This window comes from Mus musculus, chromosome 2 (genome assembly GCF_000001635.26).
Source record: "Mus musculus strain C57BL/6J chromosome 2, GRCm38.p6 C57BL/6J".
Classification (NCBI taxonomy): Eukaryota; Metazoa; Chordata; class Mammalia; order Rodentia; family Muridae; genus Mus; species Mus musculus.
The window spans coordinates 130,025,483-130,053,088 of record NC_000068.7 but is presented as its reverse complement, the minus strand read 5'-3'; the positions used below and the strand labels follow the sequence as shown (position 1 = coordinate 130,053,088).

Genomic DNA, 27,606 nt, shown 5'->3' with positions numbered 1-27,606 from the left:
GCATATCTCATGCATACTCTGTCGTCTGTGTACCCTTTGGCTGGCTAAAGCAGACAGAGGTAAAATGGATCTGCTTTGTAAGAGTTTACAAAAGGGTCAGACTTTCCTTCAGGAGCCACATGGCAGACATGGAAATGGGCTGCCTCATATTTTCCTGATGCTCTGGGACATATCTCAACTTTTGAGCTGAGGTTATGGGCTTCTAGGACAACCCTCACCATGACCAAGCACAGCCAGTCTGCTCCATGTAAATATTTCCATGGGAGAACTCGCTACACACAGCTTCCCATGGGGCTGGCTGAGCTTTTCCTAGAGCCTCATGGTGTCCTGAGTCCCTTCCTTCTGCTTCTCCTTTCACAGGGGCCAGGCCTGACCACAGTCTTCAGGACCAGTCTCTACCTGCCCCTCTTTTGTTCCCATTAAGTGTCACCTCTGGTCATTTTAATGTACTTCTAACCCCATTTTGATATTTTCAAGGACATAATTGATTTTTTTTTCTTTTGGCCTCAAAGGGTTCTCATTTTGCTTCTTTAGCAACTGAAATTGGGTACCCTCACTTAGCTCTAAACAATAAATCCAGTCTCCAAGGCTAGAGAATGCCTTCCAAAAACCCTGGAAGGGTAGCGTTAGGCAACCCCAATTTGGGAATCAGTGGTCTGACCTTGGGAAAAGCCAAGGGTCAGTTCCTCCAATGCAAGCTTGAAGCTTCTTTCTGCACCATTTCAGGGGTAGGGGATAGGGACTTGCCTGATGGGTAATTTGGAAAGAAAAATTCGATGTGAAGGATTCAATTTCCTCTTGGTGCTCTTGGTTTCTCTGGGTTTCCTCCATGTCCTTGTCCCACATTGCCCATGTGTTGGGGAATGAAATCATGGGGTACTAGTGGGTACCTTTTTTTTTTGCCATAGATAGTGAAAGAAACTATATGACATTATCTCAGTGCAAGTTCACCTAGCTAATAGGCAGACATCCTAGCTGACCTAGTAGTTAACTGTGACAATGTTACTAAGTTCAAGCCAGTGGGAACATGAGCAGACACAAAATGTATAATTTTAAATGTCATCTGTCGTACCGTTTTCTTCTAATTATTTTTATTTTATGTGTATGGATGTTTTGCCTGGATGTATGTGCCCCACAAATGTGCCTGGTACCTGCGGAGGCCAGAAGAGGGCATCCAATCCCCGGGACCTGGAGTTACATATGGTTATGAGCTGCCATGTTGTGGCTGGAAATCAAACCCAGGTAGCCGGGCAGTCAATACTCTTGGCCACAGGTCCATCTCTTCAGTGTACTTTGTTCTTAAAATAGTCCAGAACTTAAGTATGGTGAGAAGTTTATTCAATTTCTTTCTCAAGACCTGTGCCGGGGTTGGATAGACATGTGGCATAGATTTTTTAAAAATGCTCTGTCTTACTAGCATATCCGGGGATCCATCCCATAATCAGCTTCCAAATGCTGACACCATTGCATACACTAGCAAGATTATGCTGAAAGGACCCTGATATAGCTGTCTCTTGTCAGAGTATGCCTGGGCCTAGCAAACATAGAAGTGGATGCTCACAGTCGGCTATTGGATGGATCACATGGCCCCCAATGAAGGAGCTAGAGAAAGTACCAAAGAAGCTAAAGGGATCTGCAACCCTATAGGTGGAACAACATTATGAACTAACCAGTACCCCGGAGCTCTTGACTCTAGCTGCATATGCATCAAAAGATGGCCTAGTCGGCCATCACTGGAAAGAGAGGCCCATTGGACACACAAACTTTATATGCCCCAGTACAGGGGAACGCCAGGGCCATAAAAGGGGAGTGGGTGGGTAGGGGAGAGGGGGTGGGTGGCTATGGGGGACTTTTGGTATAGCATTGCAAATGTAAATGAGCGAAATACCTAATAAAAAATGGAAAAAAATGCTCTGTCTTCTCCTTGAGGGTGGGAAGCTAACGGCAATCATCACTCTGGTGTTGGTTTTGCTATCTCTGAACCCTGTACAATACAGAGTCTGGCTCAAAGTGAGTAACTGGACAACTCAGATCACCCTGCGCTTGAGGACTCAGCTAGACGAGCCTCCTGTGGATGGGAAGTGCTGAGGAGCTCTGGATTTTCCTATCAGAAGCCAGAGCACTAAGGAGTCTATTTTACTTCAGCCTTCACTGGAGGCTGAGGCAGAGCCTCTGAAGCAGAATGGATATCCTTATCCCCAACTCAAGGTGAATGGCAGGCCCCAGGAGTCACCAAAAGAGAAAGAGACAGAACTGTGAGGTTGCAAACAGAGTTATAATCCTCCTTTCTTCCATAGCTGGGGACCTCTCTGCAGTAGAGACTTAGGGCCCAGCTGCCCTCAGCCACCAGAGTCAGGGCTAGGTAGGAGTTCTGGGGAAAGTTTGGTGTTGGGAGCAAATGTGGATACAGATGCAGGTGCTGCCTTCCCCCATGGGAAGTGGGATGCGGGAGCAGCTTGCCTGGTGGGAAGGGAAAGGCTGGTGAGCACAGCACACTTGTCGATGCACATTCACTGGTGGGCAAGGGGATGTGAGCCTCCTGGGCCAGGAGCTGGCCTGAAGCCAGCATACAGTGCTTCTGTACTCTTCTAGGGCAGTGCAGCAGCATGTGAACCTCTTGGGCCAAAGCCGTGCTGTCTATGTTAGAGGGCAAATTGTAAACACCAGCTCCCAAAGACAGGCATCAGTGCCAGTGAAAGTCACTTTAGTCATTTTCCTTGTGACTCCCCCCCTGCTGTAATTCTGCAGATCAAACAACAGGAAGGAAAGGAAGGAAGGCAAGGATGACTTTTCCTTCACAGTCACCAGGGAGGCCTGAGCTGAGTATAAAGGGAGCAGGCTTTGGGCCAGATGTGAAGTGGCAATTTCTGTTTGGAATAGTTCCTGAAATTTGTAAAAATGAAACAGAACGGCCTGACTGGGACTGGTCAGAACATCTATGGGTGAACTAATGGAGTCTGCCTGAGACTATTTTGGTTGTTTGAGATAGGGTCTCAATAGCTCGTTCAAGCTGGTTTTGAACTCATGATCCCCTTGTCACAACTTCCCAAGAGCTGGGAATGCAGGTGTGTGCTCAGTTGCTGGGGGTTATTTCAACAGGCAAATGCTGAGGCATTGTGTTTGAGTTTGTTGAGGGCAACAGTGCTGTAGCTGGCTGACAAACACAGGCTCTTCTGGCTACAGGGAGCAGAGCCTGGCCCAGGGGAGTGCTATAGTTTGAGGGGGTTTGAGTTTTGACCGGAGGCTCATGAACTGGAAGCCAAGTTCTCAGTGTGGTTATGTTAAGAGGTGATGGAGAGTTTCAGGAAAGGGGTACCAGGCAGCCATTATGGGTACTGCTTTCCGGAGGGATACACAGTTCTTATGAGACCCAGTGTTATGAGAATGGATTGTTGTGACATAACAGCAGTGGCCCTACGTTCCTTTCTTCCTTTCTTGCCATGTAACTCTTTCCTCTTTTATATATGTCTACCAACTGCCATGATGTCCATATTAGAGCCACTGTCATCATGTTTCAACTTTCATTCCTCCAATTTGTGAGCGAAACAGCCCCCTTCTTTGGATATGGTCCAGCCCCAGATATTTCGGTAGGGCCACAGAAAATGGGCCAACACAGCAGAGAACAGTCCTGTGTGGGCAGATCCCACTTTGCCTTAAGTGTCCTGAAAAATACTTGGAAGTTCTTTCTCTTTCTGAGACCTGCACAAAGGTCCCAAAGAGTTTCCTAAGCACACACAGTGATTAGGGCAGAGGTTCTCAACCTTCCTAACGCTGTGGCCCTTTAATACAGTTCCTCATGTTGTGGTGACCTCCAACCACAAATTATTTTCATTGCTACTTCATAACTGTAATTTTGCTACTGTTACGAATGATAATGTAAATATCTGCATTTTCTGATGGTCGTAGGCAATCTCTTTGAAAAGGTCACTCAATCCCTAAAGGGGTCGGGACCCACAGGTTGAGAACTAGTGGCTCAGAGAACTACTGCCTCATTTCACTTGGGGCATTATGGCAAAGTTTTCTAGAACCAGCTGGCAGTGGTTCCCTATTTTTGCCCTTGAAGCCGCAAAGGGCTAACACATTTCCTGTGGACATCTGAGCCAATGGACAAGGCCTTCCTGAATCTGGGCTTTCTCTAGAGGAGGGGACCCCAGCCCCTCGCCCTCAGGCAAAGCAGCCGGTTGGAACTGGTGGTGTATGATTGCACTTGTTTGGCATTTATTTTGACTGTAAGGGTGCGAGTGGTGTGGTATGTGACTACTCCCTGCCTTCCATAGAGGCTGAGGGAGGAACAGGGTATCCATTTTGCAGGCTGGGATCAGCAAGCAGTCTAGGCTGCCTTCTTCCCAATTTGTGTTGAGCTCCGATGCTGCTCTGTCTGCAGCATTGCCGGCTATAAGGGATCAGTGGGGTCAAGGGTTCACAGAACAGGCCGTCTCCAAGGGAAGCAATCAGGAAATGTGCAAAACTGATCAAGTCCCAGACCAGGAGGGACCTGGCCTAGCTTGAAGTGAGGGGTGGGGGTGGGGTTGAATGGGGGGTTGGGGGACTTGCTAGAAGTCCATGTCTGGCAGCCTTGGGGACATGGAGGGCTTCTCAGGCTGGACAGCATAGGCAACAGTTTCACTCCACAGGAGAGCGCTGTCTGGTCTGTGTCACCGACGTCTGTGGGAGTGCTGCTGGGTCGGTCACTCAGAGACATCAATGGGCAGCATGGCCTTGATTGCAGGGAATTTATTGCAGGAAAAGTCAGCGAGCAGTTGCTTGGTGCCACTCCGAGTGGGGAAAATCTCAAATCGGATGCGGGACTTCTCCTTGGGGCGCAGGGATGGCACACTGGTAGGGAAGGGACAGAGATTAGTGTTGATGTGAAATCCAGAGGGCTCAGGCTACATGGGCCATAGAGGACTCCAAGTCCTGTTCTAGTGGAGTCAGGCAAAAGCCACTATTTCTTCAGCGCCCTCTAGCTGCCTCTCGGGGTGAGCTGGTTCCCTTTGACTCTGTGACAGCCAGCTAGGGAGGGGACAGGTAGTCTTATGGTCTCCCAAATACGCTAAGCCCTGGAGATCAGATTTTAGCACTTGCAATGAAGACTTCAAGTTCGATGAACTCCAAACCGAATGCAGATTCTTGAGTGCCAAGGCCCACAAAGAATGAATCTGCAAGGCCAGAGGGTACTCTGTCTGTCTACTACCTACAGGCTCTGGGTAGGCCCTCCTGCTCGACTCTTGTCCACCCCCACAGAGCTGCTTGGGCCCAGGACTTACTCAATCTTGAGGCTGCCACGCAGCAGGCCGCTGCCCTCCACCAGCAGCACGCAGTTATTCACCGGCTGGTCCAGGGGGTTGGAGAAAAGCATCTGCACGTTCACGGGCTTCCGCACATGAGCCTGTTCCAGCACCTGGAGGGAGCGCCCATGAGTTAAGATGCTAGGTATGTGGCCCCTGCCAGCTCCCCTGTGAGAGCTGAGCGTGATGATAGGGTGAGAGAGAGATGTGCCTAGGATGATGAAAGGATGGCCACTTCATTCAGCCCTAAGTACTAGATGGCATCCTAACCTCCATGTGGGGTAGTGAAACATTGCCATTATCCCCACACTGTATATGGGAAACAGCTCAGAGACCTGTGTTGTTCTCTGTGACTGGGAGCATATACAGAGACAAGCTCACAACCCCAGCTCAGTTAACCAAGAATGGGCAGCTATGGTTTCTGAGGACAGCTTGCTGCCAGCTAGTTTTCTTGAACCTCCTACTTAGTGGGTTTTTTTTTTCCTTAAAAAAATTTGGGGTGTGTGTGCACAACAGTGTGTGTGTGTACACTCAGGAGGCTGGAGTCACAGAAAAGGACAACAGGATCTGGGACCATATAAGTAACACAAACTTCTTACTCAGCCTGAAAGGTGAGGACTGTTGTTTATCTGCTAAGCATCGGCCATGATCTGGGCAGACATAGCTGGTGAGGAGGGATAATTAATTCTCTCCCCGCCTAGCAAGGAACAAATGACGTCACGGAAAGGGAAGAGAGTGTTTTGGAAATAGATGCTGAAATGGTGTGACTAGTACATTTCTCTCTTCCTTTGAGAACCCTGGAGGCTGTTGTGTTTGCTAGTTAGTTGTTTGTTTGTTTGATTTTCTTGTTAGTGCTCATGGCTACCACTGTATGGTGTAAAAGAGCAAGTTCAGACTAATTTGACAGCTTGGGAAACTCACACACTGGGAAACCAAAGGGTCTGCCTGGTCCTAAAGCCTAGACGAGTTTTTGACAGACATTGCAATATATCAGTACACAGTATATCACAGTACACTCTGAATAAGTGAAGCACATTACACATTGTGATTACTTCTTCTCTCCCTTGGAATTCAAAGTATATTAAATAATTAGAAGACAAGAGCATAGTTTTGTGCTGTTGGTATGCAACAAGACTATATAAATAGTACCATAGTCTTACTGTTGATGTTAAATGTCTACATCTGTATATTTAATTATCTTTGTTGCTGTTTATTAACCAAGTCTATAAACACACTCATTTATATTTTCAAGTGTCTGTTTCTTTATGGTTATATATTAACTTGGGTCTATAAGTGCAAGCAGCAGGCTGGATATGGAGTACTAGTCATGAATTTGGAAGACTCACCACTTTGGAAAAGGTCCCCAGGTTAGCCTATGTTAATTACTAATCAGTAGATAAGATAGTGGGATGGGACTGATGAGACAGTTAAATGAGATAAGAGAATTTTACCTAGAACATTATCATTTTCTATAGATTCCTTTCATGAGTTTGAACTTCTGACACTGCTCTGGGTGAACCACACATTGACTTAGTGGCCAAAAATGTCTCTGTTTTCTAGACTCTTGACATCAGGGAAGGGTGTGTTTGAGAGAGGGAAAGTTGGGTGTATCATTTATTTATTTATTTATTTATTTATTTTTGTTTTTTGAGACAGGGTTTCTCTGTGTAGCCCTGGCTGTCCTGGAACTCACTCTGTAGACCAGGCTGGCCTTGAACTCAGAAATCTGCCTGCCTCTGCCTCCCAAGTGCTGGGATTAAAGGCGTGCACCACCACTGCCCGGCTAAGTTGGGTATATCTTATAAAGATTGAAGGAAGTTTAGTACAGCCTTTACCGTGACAGCATCAGTGATAAAGATGTTAGAGTGTCTTTAAAGATAAATCAGATGTTATGCGGAAATCTAAAAATTGAATAGGAATATATGAATAAAAGATGACTATGTAAGGATGTTTGAGGATTAGGGAGTAAAATGGGGGGGGAACTAACTTAATTTAAATGCTCATCCTTTTAGGACAAAATATTTTTTATAGCTGAGCTGCTCACCACCAAGTATTGCTGTCACCACCAAGTATTGCTGTCACCTAGCTTTGGGAGTTGGAGAAAATACCCAGCAGTCCAACATCTTGCAGAGACGGACAGGGAGAGCTTCTTGGAAGCTCCTTGTGAAGCAAAAGAGGCTGCACCATGCAGGAGCACCATGCAGGAGCATCATGCAGGAGCACCGTGTAGGAGCACCATGCAGGAGCACCATGCAGGAGCACCGTGCAGGAGCACCGTGCAGGAGCCATCCAGGAACTGACAACAGCTTCCCTCTGGGAAAGGAGGGGTGGCAGCCCAGAGCCACAAGCTCGGCTGGAGCCATGGCCCGTGGAGGATGTTGTTTCTGTTTGATGAGGTTTATGTGGTGAGATGACCCCAGCAAAGCATTAACACTGACTATCAGACAGGGGCACAAATTGTTATACGAAGGTGTGCGTTCAATGGGACAAACGTTTAGAATGACCAGGCCTGATCTGTGAAGATCTGTCAAGCGTGGCTACCCTGAGGAGGTGACACCCTACAAGGAAAGCATCTCTTCATTCCTGACAGAGCTGAAGCAACAGGCTTAGCTAAAGGGCTTGCTCACTTCCCAGGCTGACAAATCCTGGAGCCCAGATACAAGGCCAAGTCTCATTAGGAGTAAGTCTCAAGGCTGGAATTACTACCCCATAGTGACTGTCTAGTCCTGAGGTGGGACCACCCCTGTCCTGAAGCACAGTGGACTAAACAGGACAGCAAAGCAGTATCTGCATGGGAAATGGGACCCTCTATCACAGTGAACACTCTGGGGCCCCTTTCCTGACACCAAAAACCCTAGAAACTAGGGGCACCTTAAGAGAGGTGGGATCAGGGTAGACACAACTACCTGGATCCTGTACCACGGGGACTCAGGAAGCCAGCAGTGGGATTATATAGGAAGAAGCAAGCACTATATACAGGTACAGTAGACAAAGTGTGACCAGATCCAAAAGGCTCTTATGTACATCCCTAGGGGAAAAAAACCTGCCTTTCCTGTTCACTTCTTCGTGGCGAGTGGGACTCTTGGAACTCTTGGGGGGGGGGGGGAAGGGAGGAGGGGGCGCCCTTCCCATCCTCTTACCTCCAGGGTCAAAGCAGGATTATCCAGGATGACATCCCGTTCCACCACCACCTCAGCCTCATCGGGCACCTTGCAAACAGCTGTGATCCGGATCATGTTGTCTGCCTTCAGGTATCTCTCATACTGAGAGTATGCGATCTTCACAGGATACTGTATTTCTGGAGGGAGAAGCGGGTAGTGGGTGGACTGAGCATGGAGCTGAGCTCTGGGATCCTCTCTAGAACGGAGTCGAGGTGGGCTGAGCTGGCAGGAGGCTCTGTATGTTGCCTATTGTTTTTAAAGCTTTCAGCACTCAGGTTTTGTGCAGTTTGTTGAGTTTGTGGTTTTGTTGGTTTTGGTGTGGATTTTTTTTTTTTTAATCGGGAGGTGGGAAGGGGCAGAGTAAGGGACAAGGAGGTTCCAGGATGCAAGCATGTAAGCTTGCATCCAAAACAGAGGGACTTGAAGAGCTGAGTGCGCTGCCCCTCCCAGGCCTGGGAAGTGTCAGAGGGTGAGTGTCCTCATAAGAGACAGGGAAGAAGGATGCTAACCTATTGTCCTCCCATGCCTGGGAAATGTCAGAGGGTGAGTGTCCTTGTAAGAGACAGCGAAGAAGGATGCTAACCTATTGCCCAATGGCAGTGGCAATCTGAGTGACAACACAGTAATGACTAGGCAGGGAGGCTGAGGCATTGGCTAAATGCTTCAGTTCTCTCAGTCATCTAATAAGCTGTGATCCTAGAGTGACAGTGTCCTCGGCTTCCTCCCCCTGGGCACTCCTGCTTCAGAGCTGTTCTAGGAAGGAAAAGGTTTTCTAAATCATGTCTCTCCTCCTGCGCTTCCCCACAAAAGCCTTCCATGATGTCTTACTGCCTCAAGGATAAAGTTCAGACCCTCAACTTGGCCCTGTCACAACTGTGCAAAAGGCACCTCCTCCTTAAAGACACCCCGCACTTCTTCATGGGTCTATACATATCAGGCTTGTTTCCGCCATACTTCTGACTTGTGGGTTTTCCCTTAATGGGATTTCCTCCTCTGGCTTCTCTTTAGGCCTCAAAGAGAAGCACCCTCCGTGGTGCTGGAGACAGAATCCAGGGCCTTGTGCACACTAAGCACATACTCTATCAGCGAGCTACGCTTTCACCCCGCAAAACCCTCCAACACTGCAGATCGTGGGGCTCTCCCTCTTCAGATGGTCTTGGGCATCGCTTTCCTTCCCCGGCTGTGCTCCATGGCCTTGAGGGGTAAGACAACTGGGAGAAGGTTCCCTCTGCTTCTACGGAGGGGATTGGCTACAGCAGTCCCTCCTACTAGGGAGAAGCAGTTCTCAAATCAGTTGATGCAGCCTCCTCAATGGTCTGACTCTGAAGCTCAGAGATGGAACAAGACTCACTCACATTTGTCCAGGAAGCGCCTGAGCGTCAGGCTCCAATGCCCACTCCACCTGCTTTGCCTTCCAGTCTGCTGGGGTTTTTTGTTTGTTTTGTTTTGTGTTTTAACAGAGGATGAAAATTTTTCCCCCTTCATATGGGATATTTTTGGTCTACAGAAATAGGTAGCCTTCTTGCCTAGCATCTGGGAGACCCTGGGCTCCCCTTTTTTTTTTTTTTTAATTTTTTAGGTGTCAGAGGTAAATAACACCAACAGTTGCTTCTGACACTGACATTTCTGCTGGAAGGGATGCTGCCTCTTAGCAGAGGTAACACAGCTCAATATTTCTTGGAATTCTTTCAGGACAGGCTATATAATTAACCAGTTTCTATTAATTCTTGATGTGAAGCAAATAGTCACCCCACCCTTGTCAATCTGCTTTGTCAGCCCAAACTTTTCATAACAGCGCCAGGATTTTGCCAATGCCGGCACACACCTATGTTCTAATCCCACAGAATCAGTCTCCTTCTGTTCTGCCTGGTTTCCTTCCCATCTCTGCTGCCCTGGAGCAACAAGTCACTGAACCTCCCAAATGCTTAGCTATCCAAGAAAACCTGTCACTGTCATCAGGAAAATTGTACCCAGAGCCTGAAAGCTATGGGCAACATGGGGCAAGGATTTAAGACTCTGGGATCTTTCAAAGACCACCCAAGGTCAAACCTACAACAGAACTGGGGCAGGGGGCAGTGAGAACAGGAAAACAGCTACAAAGCCTAGCAAACAGGAGGTGACATCAGGACACCAAGGACCAACACCTCAGCACTGGCCCTTAATCACCATGGCACAAGCGAGTCACAAGTATCCGAAGCCTTCTGTTCAATTCTATAACATGAGGCTTGAAATCACCCCTTTTTAAAGAAGGTCAGATGAGGTTACATTCAATCTGAAAATCATGCAGGGTGGCATAAACCTGTACAGGGCACTGTGATGTGGCTATGAACTGCTGAAGCCTCCCTTCTTCCTTTGCCAGGGCACAACAAACATGGAGTTACCACCACAGTGACTGTCCTTGCTCATAAGACAGCAGCTTCCAGAACATCAGAACTAAGGCTTTACCCATGGAGGCTGTTCACTACTCTGCCCACAGTCAACCGACTCACGGGAAGCAGTAGGATCCCATCAGTGAGCAACTCTTTTGGGCCCTAGATTGATTGAGTCCCACCAACTACAGGATGAGTCAGTTACCTTCTTCAGGATCCAAGGATATTGTGGCTGAGTCCTTCCACACTTCGTGGACAAGGGTACCATTGTAGACGATGGTCCAGGCTGTCATGTTCATCGTCACTGTCTTCCTGTCATTAGTCATGTTTTTGAGCATCAGGGACAGACTGACTTCTTTGCCTACTGCCAGTATCCCCGTGACCTTGAACTTCCCAGAAATGCTGGGCTCCTTGTCTTCCCCTTCTGGATTCCTCGAAGATGTTGCGCCGAAAGATGCGTTAGGTTTGAGTTTGTCCAAAGCCTTTTGGTGCACTTGTCTTTCCTCACTGGAACCTGTGCATTGGCGAGGGAAACAAAAACTAAACAAGGGTACCTCAGAGATATAGCTGCAATTCAGACAATGGACAGTGCGACCCGCCTGGAAAGTGGCCTAGATCTAACATTGACACTACTTCTACCTGTCCAAAATGCTCCCAGCAAGGGTCTAATCTTGTCAGGTCTCCATTAACCCTTCTTAGTATAAGGCTTCCAGGCCAGCTGGGCTGTGGTCCCTTTTCAATCAAGTCTATACCCTTGGGAAGCCACTGAGAAAGCTAGGTCAGTTTCTGCAAACATTACTATGGGGCTTCATTATTTCCTTGTTTTAAGTTAGTTTTTTTTTTCATTTTCTACCTCCCTTCCTCCCTCCTTCCTTCCATCTCTTTCTCACTTCCTTTCTCGTTCTTTGACTGGAAGGTCTTTTCCTGAGACTTGAAGAACAAACCGATCATTTAAAAGCAGACAACAAAACTGAATGGAGAGAATTGAGAATGAATCCATAAGCAAAGCCAGACTCAGGAGGAAGAACTCCAAATCCCGTCCCCACGTTCCCCAGGCTGTGTCTAGAGGCACTTTGAGAGTCAGCAAGTGACACTTTTGTCTGTGCAAGTCAGCAAGAACATCCTGAGGCTGATGAGGTTCTAAGTCATGGCTAGTTTGAATTGCTGAGATGTTTGGAGTCTCAAAAACCACAAGGGCTCAAACAAAGGGTGCATTCCCTGACTCTATAGGTGCTGCTGACTATGGCAGCAGAAGTAGTGAGAGGACAGCACTGGTGACACCCTAAAGGCTCGGCACACTGGGAACAGAGCAAACAACTCCAAGCTCAGGCTGACTAAGCAGTTCACCGGCTGCTCCTGGCCTTGACCTGCAGACACATGTACCATACAGCAGAAGGTCTTGGCCTCCCAAGAGGACAGAAGAGTGACCATGTTGGCATGTATGGATCCTTAGGCTTTCCTAAAACCAACTTGTGAAAGTTTCAAAGTAAACCAGAAGGCTTAAGATAAGTCCTCTCCAAGTCAGTGAGTCCTTTCCATGAATTATGTAAATTCCCTGGCAGGGACTTCAGAGGCTCATGCAATCTAAGGGAAGCTACTGGTTTGGGCTACTCTGGGATTTAGATGAAGAAAGGGAGGGACTCATCTCCAGAGATCTGGAGCCTGGTCTAAGGCTCCTCCCTTGTACCCACCCTGCTGAAAGCAAGAGGCTAGATTACCCAGCTTGAGAGCTCCCGGAGGGTCAGGTTCCTCTGACTGCCCTTCCATCCTCTCTGACTGAGCTGTCAGTCCACACCCAAAGCTGAAGGCTCTACTGAGCCTCTGAGCCTCTTTGCGTGAGTCCCCGAAGCAGGCTTTGGACAAGGAGGTTCCAGAGCCTATATAGGTCACCTGCTGAGCTTACTCAAGACTATGCTTCCTGCTGCTGTTTTCTCACCGCAGTATTGCTATTGTGCAAATGCTTAGCAACCCATTTTTATGAGCTTTTCCTGCCTGGGGCTCTCTGAGACCAACTGGCATTATTAGGCAAGAAGATGTAGGTAACGTCAGATAGCTGTTCCATCCTGCTGTCACGCATGAGCAGAGGTCCTGCCAAGAGTCCTGGAGGGAGCTTCCTACTAGGCTTCCCTCCATTGCTTAGAAGGTTTCTAGGACTTCAGAGTCACAGGATCAATATGTGAGAGTAGTAGGGAAAGTCACAGGCTCATACAGCCAGGAGAGCAGCAGTACATAAACAAAAGAATCTGTGGAAAGGTGTTATTCCAGGGAAGGTAAGGGAAGGTATCCAAATGGATGGAGCTCACCATCCTAGTCATTAAGTCCTTACTGTGTGCCAAACACTCTACTCTGTGTGCATTTTTGTATTGGAATCCAACCCAAGAGAGACACTGCTATTCTTGTTTGGTTGGCCGGGGAACAAGAAAATCAGAGATAATACAAAGCCTGTTATAAGTGGTAGGTAGGATGAGAGTCTCCTTCTGTCCTGGATTGTTTCCTGTTCCCCATGCTTGTCTTACACCATGCTATTGAAATTACCAGCCTGGCACCTGCCTCGCCAGTGACACCATCTGCTGAGATTTATCTACAGGGTACCTGGAGTAGGCACTCAGACTGTGAAAGTTGTCAGATAGTTTATTACAGCAGGCATGATCTCTTTCCAATGTTCTACCATTCTCAAACAAGTGTATTTCTATTTCAGAGAATTTCAACAGTGTTTACAGACCACAAAGTGTCCATCCACTGGTACCTAGAGTGGACACCTCTGGTCTCAGAGTTAGACTCCACCTTCAAGAGACAGTTTTCTCCTTTGAACACTGACCAATAGTCAGCAGTTGTCGGAGATTCGGTCTGATTTTTAGAAGCACACTTTTCTTTCACCCTTCCCTCTACCACTTCCTAGAAATTTCTGTGAGGATCATTTGAGTCTTGAGTCAACTTTCCCCAAGTATTTTAGAAAGAGCAAAGTATGAGTCCATTGGAGAGTAGCCATGGCCTGCTAGAGCAACTGCTAAATTACTCTGGGCTGTTTCTAAGGCAGAACCACACTTCCAAGTGGAAAGCTTTTGCCTTCCTTGAGAACGGCTTTGCTGCTGGTTCCCATAGCAACATGGTGTGACCATGGCCTTCCTAGGTTACCGTAGGAGGATGGCAGCAGTACAGATGATGGAGATTTCATTAGACTCCTTTAGGAATCATACCCCAGGGCTCCTGAGTGGGTGGGGGCCAATGCATGCAGATGGCACAAGCTCACATCCCTGAGTTTGTTTCTTTACCGAGATGGCATTCTCTGTCTGTGTTCTTGGAGACTAGAGACTTGATAGAGAAATGTGTCCCAAAGCCCTTGAGGACCAGACCTCTCCCTGTGATGCCCAATCATAGTAACATCAGTTCAGTTGACAATTGAGAAAGGACATATCTGGAGGTGGACTGGGTTTACCCTTGTCTGTGCTCTGACGTTAACTCCCTCAGATATTGTAGCTGTCCTTAATGCTTCTGTCCCCATGGAAAACAACAGTTGAGCACTTGAGACATCCTGCCATTTCTTTACAACTAGCTGGGATGTCGGAGTACCGGGGAAAGGCTCTTTTTCTTGTTGCTCTCAGAGCTGTCCACCCATCACCAAGCCCCCCCATGTGGCATCGCTCCATCAGCACCCATCCTACCTTCTGGATACTTGTACTTGTCTGTGACATCCATGCGAGAGTTGCTGCCTACTGCCTTGGTGCTGATGTATTTGCCAATGGAGTGAGTGTCCACAGAATTCTGCTTCTGGGTGTTATTTCTATTATTATAGATCCAAGTGATGCGATCTGCATTAACCTCCGCGAAGATGAAGATCATGTCAAAATTCCGGTCCACATCACCGGCTTTGATTGCATTAACGGAAGCTGGACCGCACTGGAACACACCTGATGGCCAGAATGTAGAATTTAGATGCATGCAAACCACAGCTAAACCCATCCACTCCAGCCTGGCTAGGATCTGACTCTGGGGGCATACTGATATGACAACATAGCACTCCTCTGCCTTTACTCCAGCCAGACCTCAGCTCTAACTGTGACCCATTGGTCTAGCACAGAGCAGATACCCATCACCATCATTCTGTACCAAGTCCCTGGTCCAGCTCCACTTAAGACTTGCATGTCTCACCTGGGCAGAACCACTGAGCTCAGTCTGGTCTTTCTCTGAGGTGCTGCCTTTCTGCCTCTGAAATCACTCTAGCCCAGAGGTGTACTGACTTTCTATCTCTAGAAGTCTTTCCTGAACATCTAGTCCGTGGGATCCTTCCTCCTCAGAGTTTTTAACCCCAACCTTCACCAAAAGTAAAGGCCCAGGCCTGAGCAGAAACAAGGTGACCCATCTGAAGGGAGCCTCGCCTGTCAGAAGGCTCACAAGGAGGGAGCAGAAGCAGCGGCAGCCATTGCCGTGGGCCTGTCACAGAAAGAATAACAGGACTGACTCCAGGGCTTCTGCTGGAGGCAGAGATAGGAAGTAATTATTGGCAAGGGAGAGTATCTTTTCCCTGTTGCCTGACATATGCTAGAGCTCTTCAGTGGTAGCAACAGCCTGAGGGGGCTACAGAGGAGGGATCCATTCAAATGACATAAAATAAGGAAAAAAAATCTTCATCCTATTGTACACTATGGAGCTAGAGAGGGCTTTGGGCAAGCTCAGAGCAGCTCCAGCGGGGTTACCTTGACTTCTCTCCTGGGGGGTGGCATCCAGGACCTGCCATCCATTGTATGTGGGGCCTAGGTCAGTCCGCACGAACCAGCCTTCATTCCAGACGTGAAAATTCCTGCAGACAGAAGGCCACATAACAAGTGAAGGACAACACCATTTCTCTGACCCAATGCAGCTCTCAGATCCTCCCTGAAGGTGCTCCCTGTGCCAGAGATTCTGTTAGTCCTGGTGGGCTTCATCTCCCTGAAATCCTCCCAGGACTGTAGCCTGAGGCTCAGAGACACAGGAAACAGAGCTTGCGCTGACCGAGGAGAGTAAGGAGGCTGCTCTCAAAAGTCAGAATCAAGGGAAAGGAACCCCAAATTCGACTATAAACTGCTCGTGTCTGGTGACCCTCGAACTATACACGCATGAGACAAATCAAGTATTGTGACAAAAATGATGGAGCTCAGCCGCTCCCACTGTAGGGAGGCAGTTTGCAGTTTTTGTCCATCTAGGGTTTTGCTGGCACACAGTAAGAGGATAACAGCCGTTCAGCATGCCTGGGGTATAAGCCAAAGGAACTCAGCACACAGAGGACCAGCAATTCGGTAATTCAGCCTCAAGAGAAAAGACGATCAGGACTTGAGGTTGTCAGCCAAGGGCTTTAAAGAAGCTACAGAATTAATGGCATACAGGGGAATATATTCACAGAGAACAAAAAGAGAGGAACTTCTGGCAGACAAATAGAATTTTTTTTAGAAGAATCGAATGGAATGTTTTAACTGCACCCTCGCTGATATCTGAAAGGGAATAATTCAGTGGATAAGTTTACTAGGAGAACGGCTATAAGAAAGGAAGAATGAGCATTCTTAAAGAGAGATCTGCAGATCACATGAATTATGTCTGCAAACGGGAGAGGAAAAAAAAAGATGACGAAAAACCAATAAAGTAGAAAATAGGTACAACATATATGCTGGACAGAAACTTAACCATATTACAGTTATAAGATACTTACAGATTAATAAGAGGAAAATAAAAAAGAAGAATATGCCAAAAAGGAGTGGCAGCTTTCCTAAGCATGGTGACTGAACATATGATTCTAGTTTTATCCTCACTGCTATTAAAAGAAGATTAAAATGGGGCTAGAGAGATGGCTCAGAGGTTAAGAGCACCAACTGCTCTTCCAGAGGTCCTGAGTTCAATTCCCAGCAACTACATGGTGGCTCACAACTGTCTGTAATGGGATCTGATGCCCTCTTCTGGTGTGTCTGACAGCTACAGTGTACTCATATAAATAAAAAATAAATCTTTAAAAAAACAAAATTAAAAGTCCCTCGGATAACCCTGATTCAAAAGGGGATTTCTCATGCCTACATTAGGATTAAAAAAAAAATGGTAAAGAGAAACCATGATGGATTCTGCCTGCTAAACAGAGATTAAAGTCTCGGCTGGGGGCCTTGGTCATGTTCAGTATGAAAGCAACTGCTACTGGCAGTGGGAGGATTTAAAGTGGTACAGCCTTTGCAGAGGGCAATTTGGCAATGAGTATAAAAGTCTCTAAAAATTTGCATACCCACTAAGCCAGTATTTCCACCTTGAGGGATTTCTCCGGTGGAAAACCTCATGGCTATGCACAGTTGTCCCGCCTAAGGTGCTCACTCCAGCTTGGTTGTGAGAATGAGAATGTTGGAAGAAAAATTCCCCATTAATGGAATGACCAGATACATTGCTGCACAGCTATAAATAGAATATCACACCACGGTAAAGTAAATAACAAGCAAAATGAAGCCAGTATTTGACACGGAGAGGTTATCTAATATAGCATAAAGTAAGGAAGTCAAATGGAAGCTGTGTGTGTAGTACACAGATTAATCCTGGGACGCCAAAGCAGCAGACTGGGACCTCTAGGCCAGACTGTGCTACGTAGTGACACACATCCCAGAAGCAAAACAAACCCCGCAAAATACAAAACCAAAAACCCAAGATCAACAATTAGATTTTCTAAGATAAAATGAAAACAAAATTAATTACAAAATCAAGGCAGAAAACTGTGCGTGTGAGAGAGAGAGTGTGTGAGTGTGTGTGTGTGTGGTGGTGGTGGTGGTAGGGTTTGAACTTGAACCTTGTGTCTGTTAGGCAACCCCTCTACCATTGATACATAGCCTTGCCCCTGTATTAACTCCTTTAATCTTTGACTCTATAAAATGGAAATTATTAACTGTTCCTTTTTTTATGATTCATAAACTGTGGCACCAAGAAAAGTGATTCCACAACTTACACTCAGGAAATTCAAGTATAAAGGAGGGAAAGGGGAACAAATGTCACAGTATTAATACAGAATACAGTAATAATTTAACTGTGTAATGGATCATATTACATTTAAATAATTTCACTTTTGAAGGATATTTAGTAGCAAGGAGAGCATGTTTATAACACACACACATTCACACACACAAATACGGGGGGGGGTAGTTAAACAAATAATAAATATAAAAACATTTAAAGACTCAAAGCTCAGTCCCATACTAAAAAGCAAGCAAATCCTATAAGTGGAACCATGAGATGACTTCCATCTGAGAGACATAATAGGATGCATTCATCACATGTTCTATCTTGTTCCTGAACTTTGCAAAATTATCTTAATTCTACACTCAATAAAACGCATTAAAGAATGCATAGGAAATTATCAAATGTTAAAACATGGGAACAATATGGCTATAGTTGAGTTTTACTTTTTTTTTTTTTTTTTTTTTGACAAGGTTTCTCTGTGTAGCCCTGGCTGTCCTGGAACTCACTTTGTAGACCAGGCTGGCCTCGAACTCAGAAATCCGCCTGCCTCTGCCTCCCGAGTGCTGGAATTAAAGGCGTGCACCACCACGTCTGGCGAGTTTTACTTTTCTTATATTTTAAAAATTCCTATAACTAGAGAAAATAAGCTCTGGTAAAGACAGGCTTCCCGCCTCAGGCCTCAGAAGGACTGTGTGCTTATTAACTGTCACAGAAGCCTGCTTCTCCCAGCTCCCGGTTCACATGAGTCATGATGCAAACCTGGCAGTTTACAAACCACGGCTCTAGAGCTTGTCCTATGCTCTGTCACTTTTGAGTTCCTTGGGTGAGGAGATTCAGCCTAGGAAGTGGTCGCAAACCCCAGGTTTCTTCTGCAGGTAAACTCTAAACACAGCCTCAGCTACTGCGTCACCAGGACCCCTTTCCAGATGTGGGGAGTGTGCTGAGCAGAACTCTGTACCTTGCTTCTGTTTTTACTCCAGAATCACTCACTGCTCTTTGTGTTCGGCTATAAACTACTCTACACAGTCCCCGCTTTTAACCTCTTGGCACCCAGTGTCCCAGGGCAAGTGCTGAGTCAAGCTTCCTGATTTGAACAGCTTTGGGAACAAGGCTCCTGAATCAGCCTTGAAGACCTCACTACAGTTCAAGTGGTTAAGGGTTAGTAGGGGCAGGAATTCAAAGGCAGAGCTCTGTATAAGAAGACAGAGGATGGGTCACTGAAGAAGAATAGGGACCAACAGGTCTTCTTTGAACACTCCACTCCCTAGGTAGGGCAGGGCAGAGCAGGGCAAGGCAGGGCAAGGCAGGGCAGGGCTGGGCAATTCTCATCTGCCTCCTACCTTGAAGCTCTGCAAAATCTACAGATAGTGTCCTGTGTGCGATGAGAGAGAGGAGAGGGGGAGGGGGAGGGAGAATGAACAGAGAAAAGCAGAATTATCAAGAAAACTTGGGCAACTTTTCCTAATAATTTGGCCGACACTCTGAACAATCTCCAGAGCCCTCCCCTTCACAGTGGCCCAACAGGAACCTGGGTTAAAAACAACAGACAACCACCACCACCACCACCACTACCACCACCACCACTACACACCAACATCAAGTTCCCCCAAGTATCCTGCTCCTGAAGAAAGCAAAGGCTCTGGATAGACAAGAAAGCTTGTCTCTCTTAGGCTTGGGGCGAAGCTGTACTCTGCTGGAGGCTGCATGTGTGACTACAAGGGAGCGCTGAAGAAACTGCAGAGGATGCTTAACCCAGCCCTTCAATGTATAGGTGGGAAATTAAACACAAAAAAACCCACAGACAATAAAAACAACAGGAAGTAATTAAGCATCTCACAGTCATTGAGAGTGTTTGTCTCCTAGCTGCTCATCTTTAGACAAGTTGCAGGCCACAAGGGGCTGGTTCTAGTATTCCTTGGGGAACCAATCTCTACAATGTTCAAAAAGGATACATATATATATATATATATATATATATATATATATATATATATCCTTTAGGTGACTTATAATGCCTAATACAGTGTAAATGTGACATACAGGTGACATACAGGTATATGATATCATTTAGGGAATAATGAAAAGGTCTATCATGTTCAGACAGACAAAATCATGGTAGGCTTAACTACATTTCCAGTTCAGAGTCTGTGCGTCTGTGAACAGATACAGAGGGCTGGCTGTAACTCTTGGTGGGCATCTTTTCACTCCTCTGTAAGATGACCAGGACTCTCCCTCTCCCTCAGTTTGCTTCCAGTCCTAATGTTCTTTGTGTTAATAGAAACCTATTATGTTCTAACTGTAGCTTAGTCACAAATTCACAGTGTGACGTTCAGCAAGTCAGTTTTCTTTGTGGCACCCCTGGGATATGTTCGGTCTTATCAGGAGGTGTTATTTACTGTTTAAAGTGAGCCAAGGAACTGTGCTTCTCCATCCAAGTGGATGACAGCACCCAACCTAATATTCCACACCATGACGTCTTGCCAACCTTCTTTGGCAAATACCCAGATAGGATCTGTTGGTTGGCTCAGGCTTTAGGCAGGAATAATAGCAATCACATTCTCTAGTGCTTTGTGAGGAGATTCTGTCCTTTTGGAATAAATTACTAAGCTGCCAAGAAAATAGATTTAATTCAACTTCTCTGTGTCTCAGTCCCTCACCAGTAGGTTGGGTCTGAAAATACAAAGTAACAATACCTATCTCCTGATTTGTGGATGTAAACGTCAGCACAGAGAACACTAGCTGGCATCCAGCTACACATCAGCTGTTGCTAAGCGCTTCCTGACCGATCCTCACCTGCAAAGTCAGGTTCCGATGAGCAGCAGTGTAAATCTAAAGCTTTCAACATTTATGACATGAAGCTTTAGACCCAAGTTTTTCTGCCTAAAATTAACCTGTGCTTACTATAAAAGGTTAGTTGTTCTCTCCTTGGATTTGCTTGCTGTGTGGGTCTCTGGAGGGAGCAGCTAGAGCTCACACCAAATACAGGGTCTGGGAAGAAGAATATAGTTGAGACTTATACGGGCTGGGAAGACGCTTGGATGATAATTAAGTCCTGGACCAACTCTAATGCTTCAATAGAGAGACTTGGGAGCAGAAACCCAGGGGGCTTGCACAAGTTCAGAGTAGGTGTGTAGCAGAGATGGAAACAAGGCTCGGGACTCTGCCCTAACACCATCCTCTGCACACAGCTGCCAGGGAATGGGGTTGGGGGTGGGGATGAATACAAGTCCCATTGCTTTCTGAGAAGGGATCCATAAAAGGAGTTAGGAGAGTGAGGGTGATGGGCCCCATAGGAGAGGAGTGAGGGTGACAGGTCCCATAGGAGAGTGAGGGTGACAGGCCCCATAGGAAGTCTGATTCTAGATCTGGGATCTTCCCTTAAAGCCAACAGAATGGCAGTAGGGCCACCCAGGTCTGTTTCTTTCAGGCTCTGCTTGTCTTCAAAGTGATCGTATTTGGAATAAATTACCAAGCTGCCAAGAAAATGAATTCAGTGTTAAAGCCCCACATTTCTCTTTTGTTGGAGCTTCTCTTGAGGGTTCCTTCCCTGGGTCCCCACAGGGCTTGACTTAAATCACTGGCCTGGGCATCACTTCCAATGCCCTGTCTCTTGTCCCCAACACTGTGTGGATGCTTTCAGGAGAGGAGTCTTAAGTCCTGTGGTCACCTTGCAGTTCCTGGTGTGATGGGTCATCACAGCCAGGCTAAACCACAAGAGACCTTCCCACAGAGATCTTCCAGGCTGCTCCTGTTTGGCCATCTGTTCCTCCTCTGGAGGAACGGTTTCCCCCAGTGATCAGAATTGACTGTGGGGAGATTTCAGACACCACAACAAAACCAAAACCGTGAAGAAGAAAAAAAAATTAATTTGTGGGAAGCTGGAAAGCAAAACTCTTGACATTAGTATTGATGTCACTAGGGAGAAAGCTATGTATGTGCAAGAAAGGGGAAAGACACCCAATAAAGCTCTCTGGGAAACCTCCTGAAGCCGTGTGATCATAGGGGATTATCTGTGTTCACTGTCCTGTAGCGGGGAGGGGACACTTTTACTAGTTCAGCTGTTGGCATGGGGTGGTTTGTTTGTATTAAAAACTTTCCTTGCTTTTTTATTTCGCTTTCTTTCTGTTAGACTGAACACAGTTCAGAAAAGTTGGGCCTTCACATTATGGAAATAATAAGTAACCTGTTATATGAACAAGCTCAACGTTGGACAAAAATGGTAACTGCTCTAAAGTTCATCTAGTCATGTGGCTACTTGTGAACAACTATGCATATGTGTGTCCTTCAAAACCGACTCAAGCAATGGGTTACTGACTGTGTGTGTGGTACTTTATATAAAGAGAGCCACAGATATCTATGCATATATACAGAATATTCCATTGATAATAGCTGTTAATAACCTATCATATGGTATAACCTTAAACAGCTATAATAATATGTGTATACTATAAACACATTGATATAAGTAATTATTCATTTTAAAGCTTTAGAAAGTCTACTTCTAGCTGGCATCTGTTATAAATTATACATATATGTGTGCATACGGTTCCATGTGACTATGGTGTATTTATGATTAGAAATATATGAGGCTTAAACACATACATTTTCTTATTTTCACCTGCAACCCAGAAGAAACATGTTTTCATCCTGTCAACTAAGAAACATATTAAGTGTATATAAGCTATGAGAAAATGCACCGAGTCTTTTTCTTGTTTAAGAAAATAAGCCGTGCACGGTGGTGCACACCTGCAATCCTAGCTCCCAGGAGCTGTGGCAGGAACATCTTGAGTTTGAGGTTGGAGGTTATCCTCGGCTGCAAAGTGATTCTACATCTCAAAAAAAAAAAAAACCAAAAAACCAAAAAACCCAAACCAACAAACAAAAAACAAACGACAACAAACAAAGTAACCCCTCCTAAAGGAGAAAAAAATTAAGTAATATGGGTTGCGTGAATTAAGATAAATTTGTATTCTTCGTTGGAAAATCAGTAGCTTCTATTTTAACTTCTCAACTGGGGCCAAGGCTAATGGCTGCTATAAACCTCCAGTGGTCTCCTGGAGTTCTTAACCCAGATTTCCACTGGCATCAGACTCTCCCAAGACCTACAGTGTAGGTCCTGCAAGTTACATGGTTAGCTCAGCAACATTTCTACTCTGAACTAATGCCCTGGCTCACGTGTTACTTTCCTTCCAATTCCATCGTGGAACAGAGGTTCAGGGTAACAGGAGAGACTTCCTCATACGTGGTACGCTATGCCCAGGGAACTGACTCATCACTTACCACACGCTATCACTGCCTTTCTCCAGGGGATTTCCCATGGCATCGTAGTACACATCCACACTGAGGTTTCGATCTGTGTCGTGAGCCGAGTTGAAGTTGGTGATCACCCGAGAGGGAACCCCCAAGCACCGCAGCACTACAAACCAAAGTGACTGTGAGGATGCTGTTGATGGTACATTAGCATACTCCATTACTGCCCACTGAACCACAAAAGGCACACCACGCCCATATCACCTGTGTTGAGGGTTCCAGCAAAGACCCAGCACTGGCCAAATTGGACTGGCCTGAAGCCAGATTTTTTCCAGTTCTTGAGGATCTCCACACTACCATTCCAGGTCCTTGGGTCCACACCACCGGTGTAATTACCACTCCAGTTCCCAGAAATAACACCGTTGTCATCATTGCCATTAATCTGTATAGAAACATCCCCATATCCCAAATGAATTAATACCATGCCTTGCCTACAGGAGAGACATACAGAAGTCAGAACACAAGGTAGGAGATGAGGAAGCTGTGGGGCCTTGAGTACACCTGTCTATAATGAAAATTGTAACAAATCACTTAGAGGGAGGGGGGCTTTTATGAGTTTAGAGGTATTTTGTTTAATGGGCCAAGTCTGATTGCTTCTGGATGACATCAGTTTTTTACTACAGGATGACACGAAGCAGGAGACTCCACAGTTTGTCAGCAGCAAGACAGGGCCCAGAGATCCTATTTGCAGAAGACAATGGCTGTCTGCTTGTGTGTGTGTGTGTGTGTGTGTGTGTGTGTGTGTGTTTGTACCTGTCTTCTAAAATTTACTTTGGAACTTTAACATATAACTTCTCAAAAAAAAAAAAAAATAAAGTTGGAATATGGCCTTTCCTTCCTTTCCTCCCTCCCTCCTTCCTTTCTTTCTTCCTTCAATCATTTGTTCATTTATTAATTCAACCTAAATATGATTCTAGTATAAGGAGCACAAATGGGACACAGCACTACTGACAGTCACTGGATGAGGACTCGGGAGGCCTGAGTTCTATTTTTCCACTTCTTTTACAGGTGTACATGAAGTACTTATAGATGGAGTGATATCAAAGGGTGCAATGTTGAGGTTCATCAAGTCACCTGTGGAGAAGGAATCAGAGAGGACATAAGACCGGCCTTCAGTAGACAGTTGCTGAAGCCAATGACAGGTGCCTAAGGACTTGCATATTTCTCTCTATTTTTGTATAGGCCTGGGTTTCTTCATACTAAAAGTAGTAAAAGAGACCAGGGGCTGTATCTATCTCAGTAGTAGGGTACTTGCTTGGCCTGTGTGCAGCTTGCACATGCTCACATTCATCTTCATACACCACCAGGTGTGAGAGGAGAAAGAGCTCATAGGTGCTCCCTGTCACCTGCCTTCTTGGGGATCTTGGGAGTCAGTTTGTTTCCCTGACCATTGCACCTTCACATTCCAATACAGGCAAAGTGCACTGTAGATTCATCAGAGGAACCCTTCCAGCCAGTTTTCAGAGACCATTAAACTCTGCTGTTTATCCCAACTGTACAGTGCGAGGCTAGACTGGGACCTCACAGACTGGCTCCTCAACCTGTCATATCTATTCCCTTCTCGTTGGATCGCCTATGCATGTACCAGGACGTATGAAGGAGGACAGCAGACATAGAAGCATCTTGGCCCAGGACGAGCCACCAGTCTTGCCCAGCTGCCAGCCCAGAGGTAAGCTCTCTGTCACATCCAGGGGTACCATGCAAGCTTCCTTGACCAGGGAAGATGTGCAGCTCACAAGCTCCAGGGGTCATGGGTGCTTGGGGTAAGGTCATTGCTGGCTGAAAGCCGAGTACTTCAAAGCTCTGCAGAAGCCATAATTAGCTCCTGGCCTGGCCCAACCCAAAAGGAGGGTCTGGAGAGAGCATCAGGGAGGCATGTCTGAGGAAACCGGCCCTGAGATAGCGTGGATTGGCCCCAGGCTGAGTGAGTCAGCAGCTGAAGAGCCAGCTGGCTTTGAGGCTAGACTCAACTACTCTACTTGTTGGCAGGAGATTTGGCTTTTTAAGTGGCCCTGATCTCCAGTCTTACTTGACCTCTGCCACCATCGGCTACCCTTTATCTAAGCAACTTGCTTTTAAAGGTTCAGCCCAGGGCTCCATTCTCCAGTCCTGGATATCCAAGGCCTTCCTGGATCTGTAGGTCTTAAGTATAGGTCTCTGGGCCCATCTCACTTCTTTCCTTCAAGGCTCTGTTCCAGATCCTGTTCTTTTGAGAAGCCCTGCCTAGCTAATCTTAGGCATCAGCATGCTACCCAAAGCCTGTTTAGATTTCTAGCAAAGTAACTGGGCAGCCTGGGCATAGTCCAAGGTGTGCCTAAACCACGGGCCAACGGCATAAAATGACGCTAAAGACATTTCTATATGATTACTTAGTTCAGGGAAGTTAGAATGGAAGAGCTCACTTTGATTTTTAGCTTTCTTTGGAGACAGGGTTCCTCGGTGAAGCCGAGACTGACCAGGTACCCATAATCCCTTGGCCTCCCCAGGCTTCCAAGTGCCAACACAGTGAACTTTAAATTTTTAAACAGGTAGATCCTTTTGGATGGAGACACTCTGTACACACTTGAGTGCAGAGCCATGGATTCCTCCAGGACTGTGGTGTGTGTGTGTGTGTGTGTGTGTGTGTGTGTGTGTGTGTGTGCTGTTCTCATGTATAGGTCCATGAGAATGGAAAGAAGCCCTGACCAGATAGCTCAAGACATTGTTTGACTCACAAGGACACACTGTGACTAGGTGTGAACCTCCTCCGCTGTCTAAAAATGAGTGGGGCTCTCTGCTCTCCTCTTGTCAGGAAACTTGAGGGTTCCATGCTGCTGAGGAGGCCCACATTCCAGTTTCATTGGGCACACCCTCCTCTTCCTAGGAGGTCTCATGATGGAGCAGAACTTCTCCTCCCCTCTCATTCTATCTCTGGAGAACACCTAAAGGGCATGTTCCCATGCCATCTAAAACAGGCCTTGCCATATGGCAGAAAGAGCTTTGAAACCAGCCATGCTTGGGGTCCGGTTCTGTTTTTGCTGCTTGGTCACTATAAATGTCAGGTAAGCCCTTTAATTTATAGGAGTCCCACGTTCTCTATTGGCAAAATGGGCAAGGTCATAGCTACCAAACACGAGACATGAGTTCATGGGTCTGACATGCAGACACATGATAACACAGTAAGTATTACTTGCTATTGTTTTCTGCTACTTACCATGGCACTCAGCACCCGGCAAACATATTTGGGGTCATTTCTGCGAGCCACATCAGTCACAGGGTCACGACGGAAATTCAGACTCCTATCCAAAATGGAGAGGCTGATGTTCAGAATGTCTTCTTCAAACTGTTTATAATGGAACCACATGTTAAGATGAAAGAAATGACCCAGTTTGTTGGCTAATTACTGGAACAAGGAGCACAATGGTGAAGACCACAGGACCTACCCAAGCCCTGTCACTCTGTGTTCTTCAGAGCCAAGAGCCATTGAGGAGCAATCACCATAACTAGTCTTTACCCAGCAAGCTCACCAGCTCTCTCACTCCACATAAGCCTGAGCTCACTCCACTAACATAAACAGGAGATGGCACATTGCAGTCCACTCTCAGCTTTCTTTGGACTCAGGAAAATGTCAGCCTTTCTAGCCTTAGTTTCTCTATGTGTTTAACAACAATCAGGCCAAACTCATCTCAAAGTTCCTTTGTACCTGTGACTGTGATCTTGAGTATACCATTTAGATTCCTGGAGAACTAGATATAAAGATAAAGTATGTGGCAGAAGACATAACTAAAGATAGTTTTACAAAATAAGACCCATGTGAATTGTTGCACATGTTAGCGCTTCCTGCCCTGAGTCTTTGCGCTTGTTTCTCTTTCTTCCTAAAATGTTCTTCTTCAAGCTAGCTAGCCAGCAGCCTCCCTTCTCTCCTCAGGCTCACAAGCTCCTTCCTAAGAAAGGCTTTCACAAACTATCCCATCCCAAGTCACCCTGCTCCCACTCTAGGGTGTATCATGTACTTTCATCCTCATTATTTTCTCCCTTTTAATTAAATCAATGCATAAACTCAACTTAGAAACTTGATGCAGTTAGCTACATAATGGAACCTCAAATGGATATGCATGCACCTGCCTATCCACTGCTGGGAATGCAGGCATCCTGGCTGCCCAAGGTACTTCATTCTAATGTCTATAAATGAAAGGCAAAAAGGCTCTCCTAAACATCTTCTAAGCAGAGAAAACCAGGGAACTCTTTGGGCTCAGAGGGTAATGCAAAAAACAAAGGCTATGGGTTTGAAAGGCCAAGCATAGTCAATAACGGAGCTTCACCACAATTTTGTGTAGAATAAAAACCAGAAGCTACATTATTGTCTTGAGATTCTTTGCTGGGTCTTGTAATTATTTGTGTGTTATGGCATCAGGAATATTTCACTTCATCAATCCAGTAATGTGTCCATCGTGCCAACTAGATTATGACTCGTTTGGAGAGATGTATTCGTCTGTATCCCTAGCGTTCAGCTTAGGGTCTAGAACCGAGTAGATGATCAACTGA

At 46.2% G+C, this 27,606-nt stretch overlaps 1 protein-coding gene across 3 annotated transcripts in view; it reads right to left on the bottom strand.

Moving 5' to 3' along the window:
* Positions 1 to 2,689: 2,689 nt before the first annotated feature.
* The window catches only part of Tgm3 (transglutaminase 3, E polypeptide), a 62,606-nt gene continuing 37,689 nt past the window's right edge, over positions 2,690 to 27,606 (bottom strand). For 2 of the 3 annotated variants that reach the window (XM_011239437.2, XM_006499151.3), the window contains exons 5-13: positions 26,276 to 26,404; positions 23,287 to 23,464; positions 23,053 to 23,188; positions 15,513 to 15,616; positions 14,481 to 14,726; positions 11,024 to 11,332; positions 8,429 to 8,586; positions 5,268 to 5,401; positions 4,195 to 4,836 (exon numbers count right to left, since the gene is read on the bottom strand). In XM_011239437.2, coding sequence (XP_011237739.1) covers positions 4,689 to 4,836; positions 5,268 to 5,401; positions 8,429 to 8,586; positions 11,024 to 11,332; positions 14,481 to 14,726; positions 15,513 to 15,616; positions 23,053 to 23,188; positions 23,287 to 23,464; positions 26,276 to 26,404 — 1,542 coding nt within the window. In that variant the 3' untranslated portion in view covers positions 4,195 to 4,688. Of the gene's footprint in view, positions 4,837 to 5,267; positions 5,402 to 8,428; positions 8,587 to 11,023; positions 11,333 to 14,480; positions 14,727 to 15,512; positions 15,617 to 23,052; positions 23,189 to 23,286; positions 23,465 to 26,275; positions 26,405 to 27,606 lie in introns of all 3 variants that reach the window. The other variant, NM_009374.3, reaches the window with a different exon arrangement.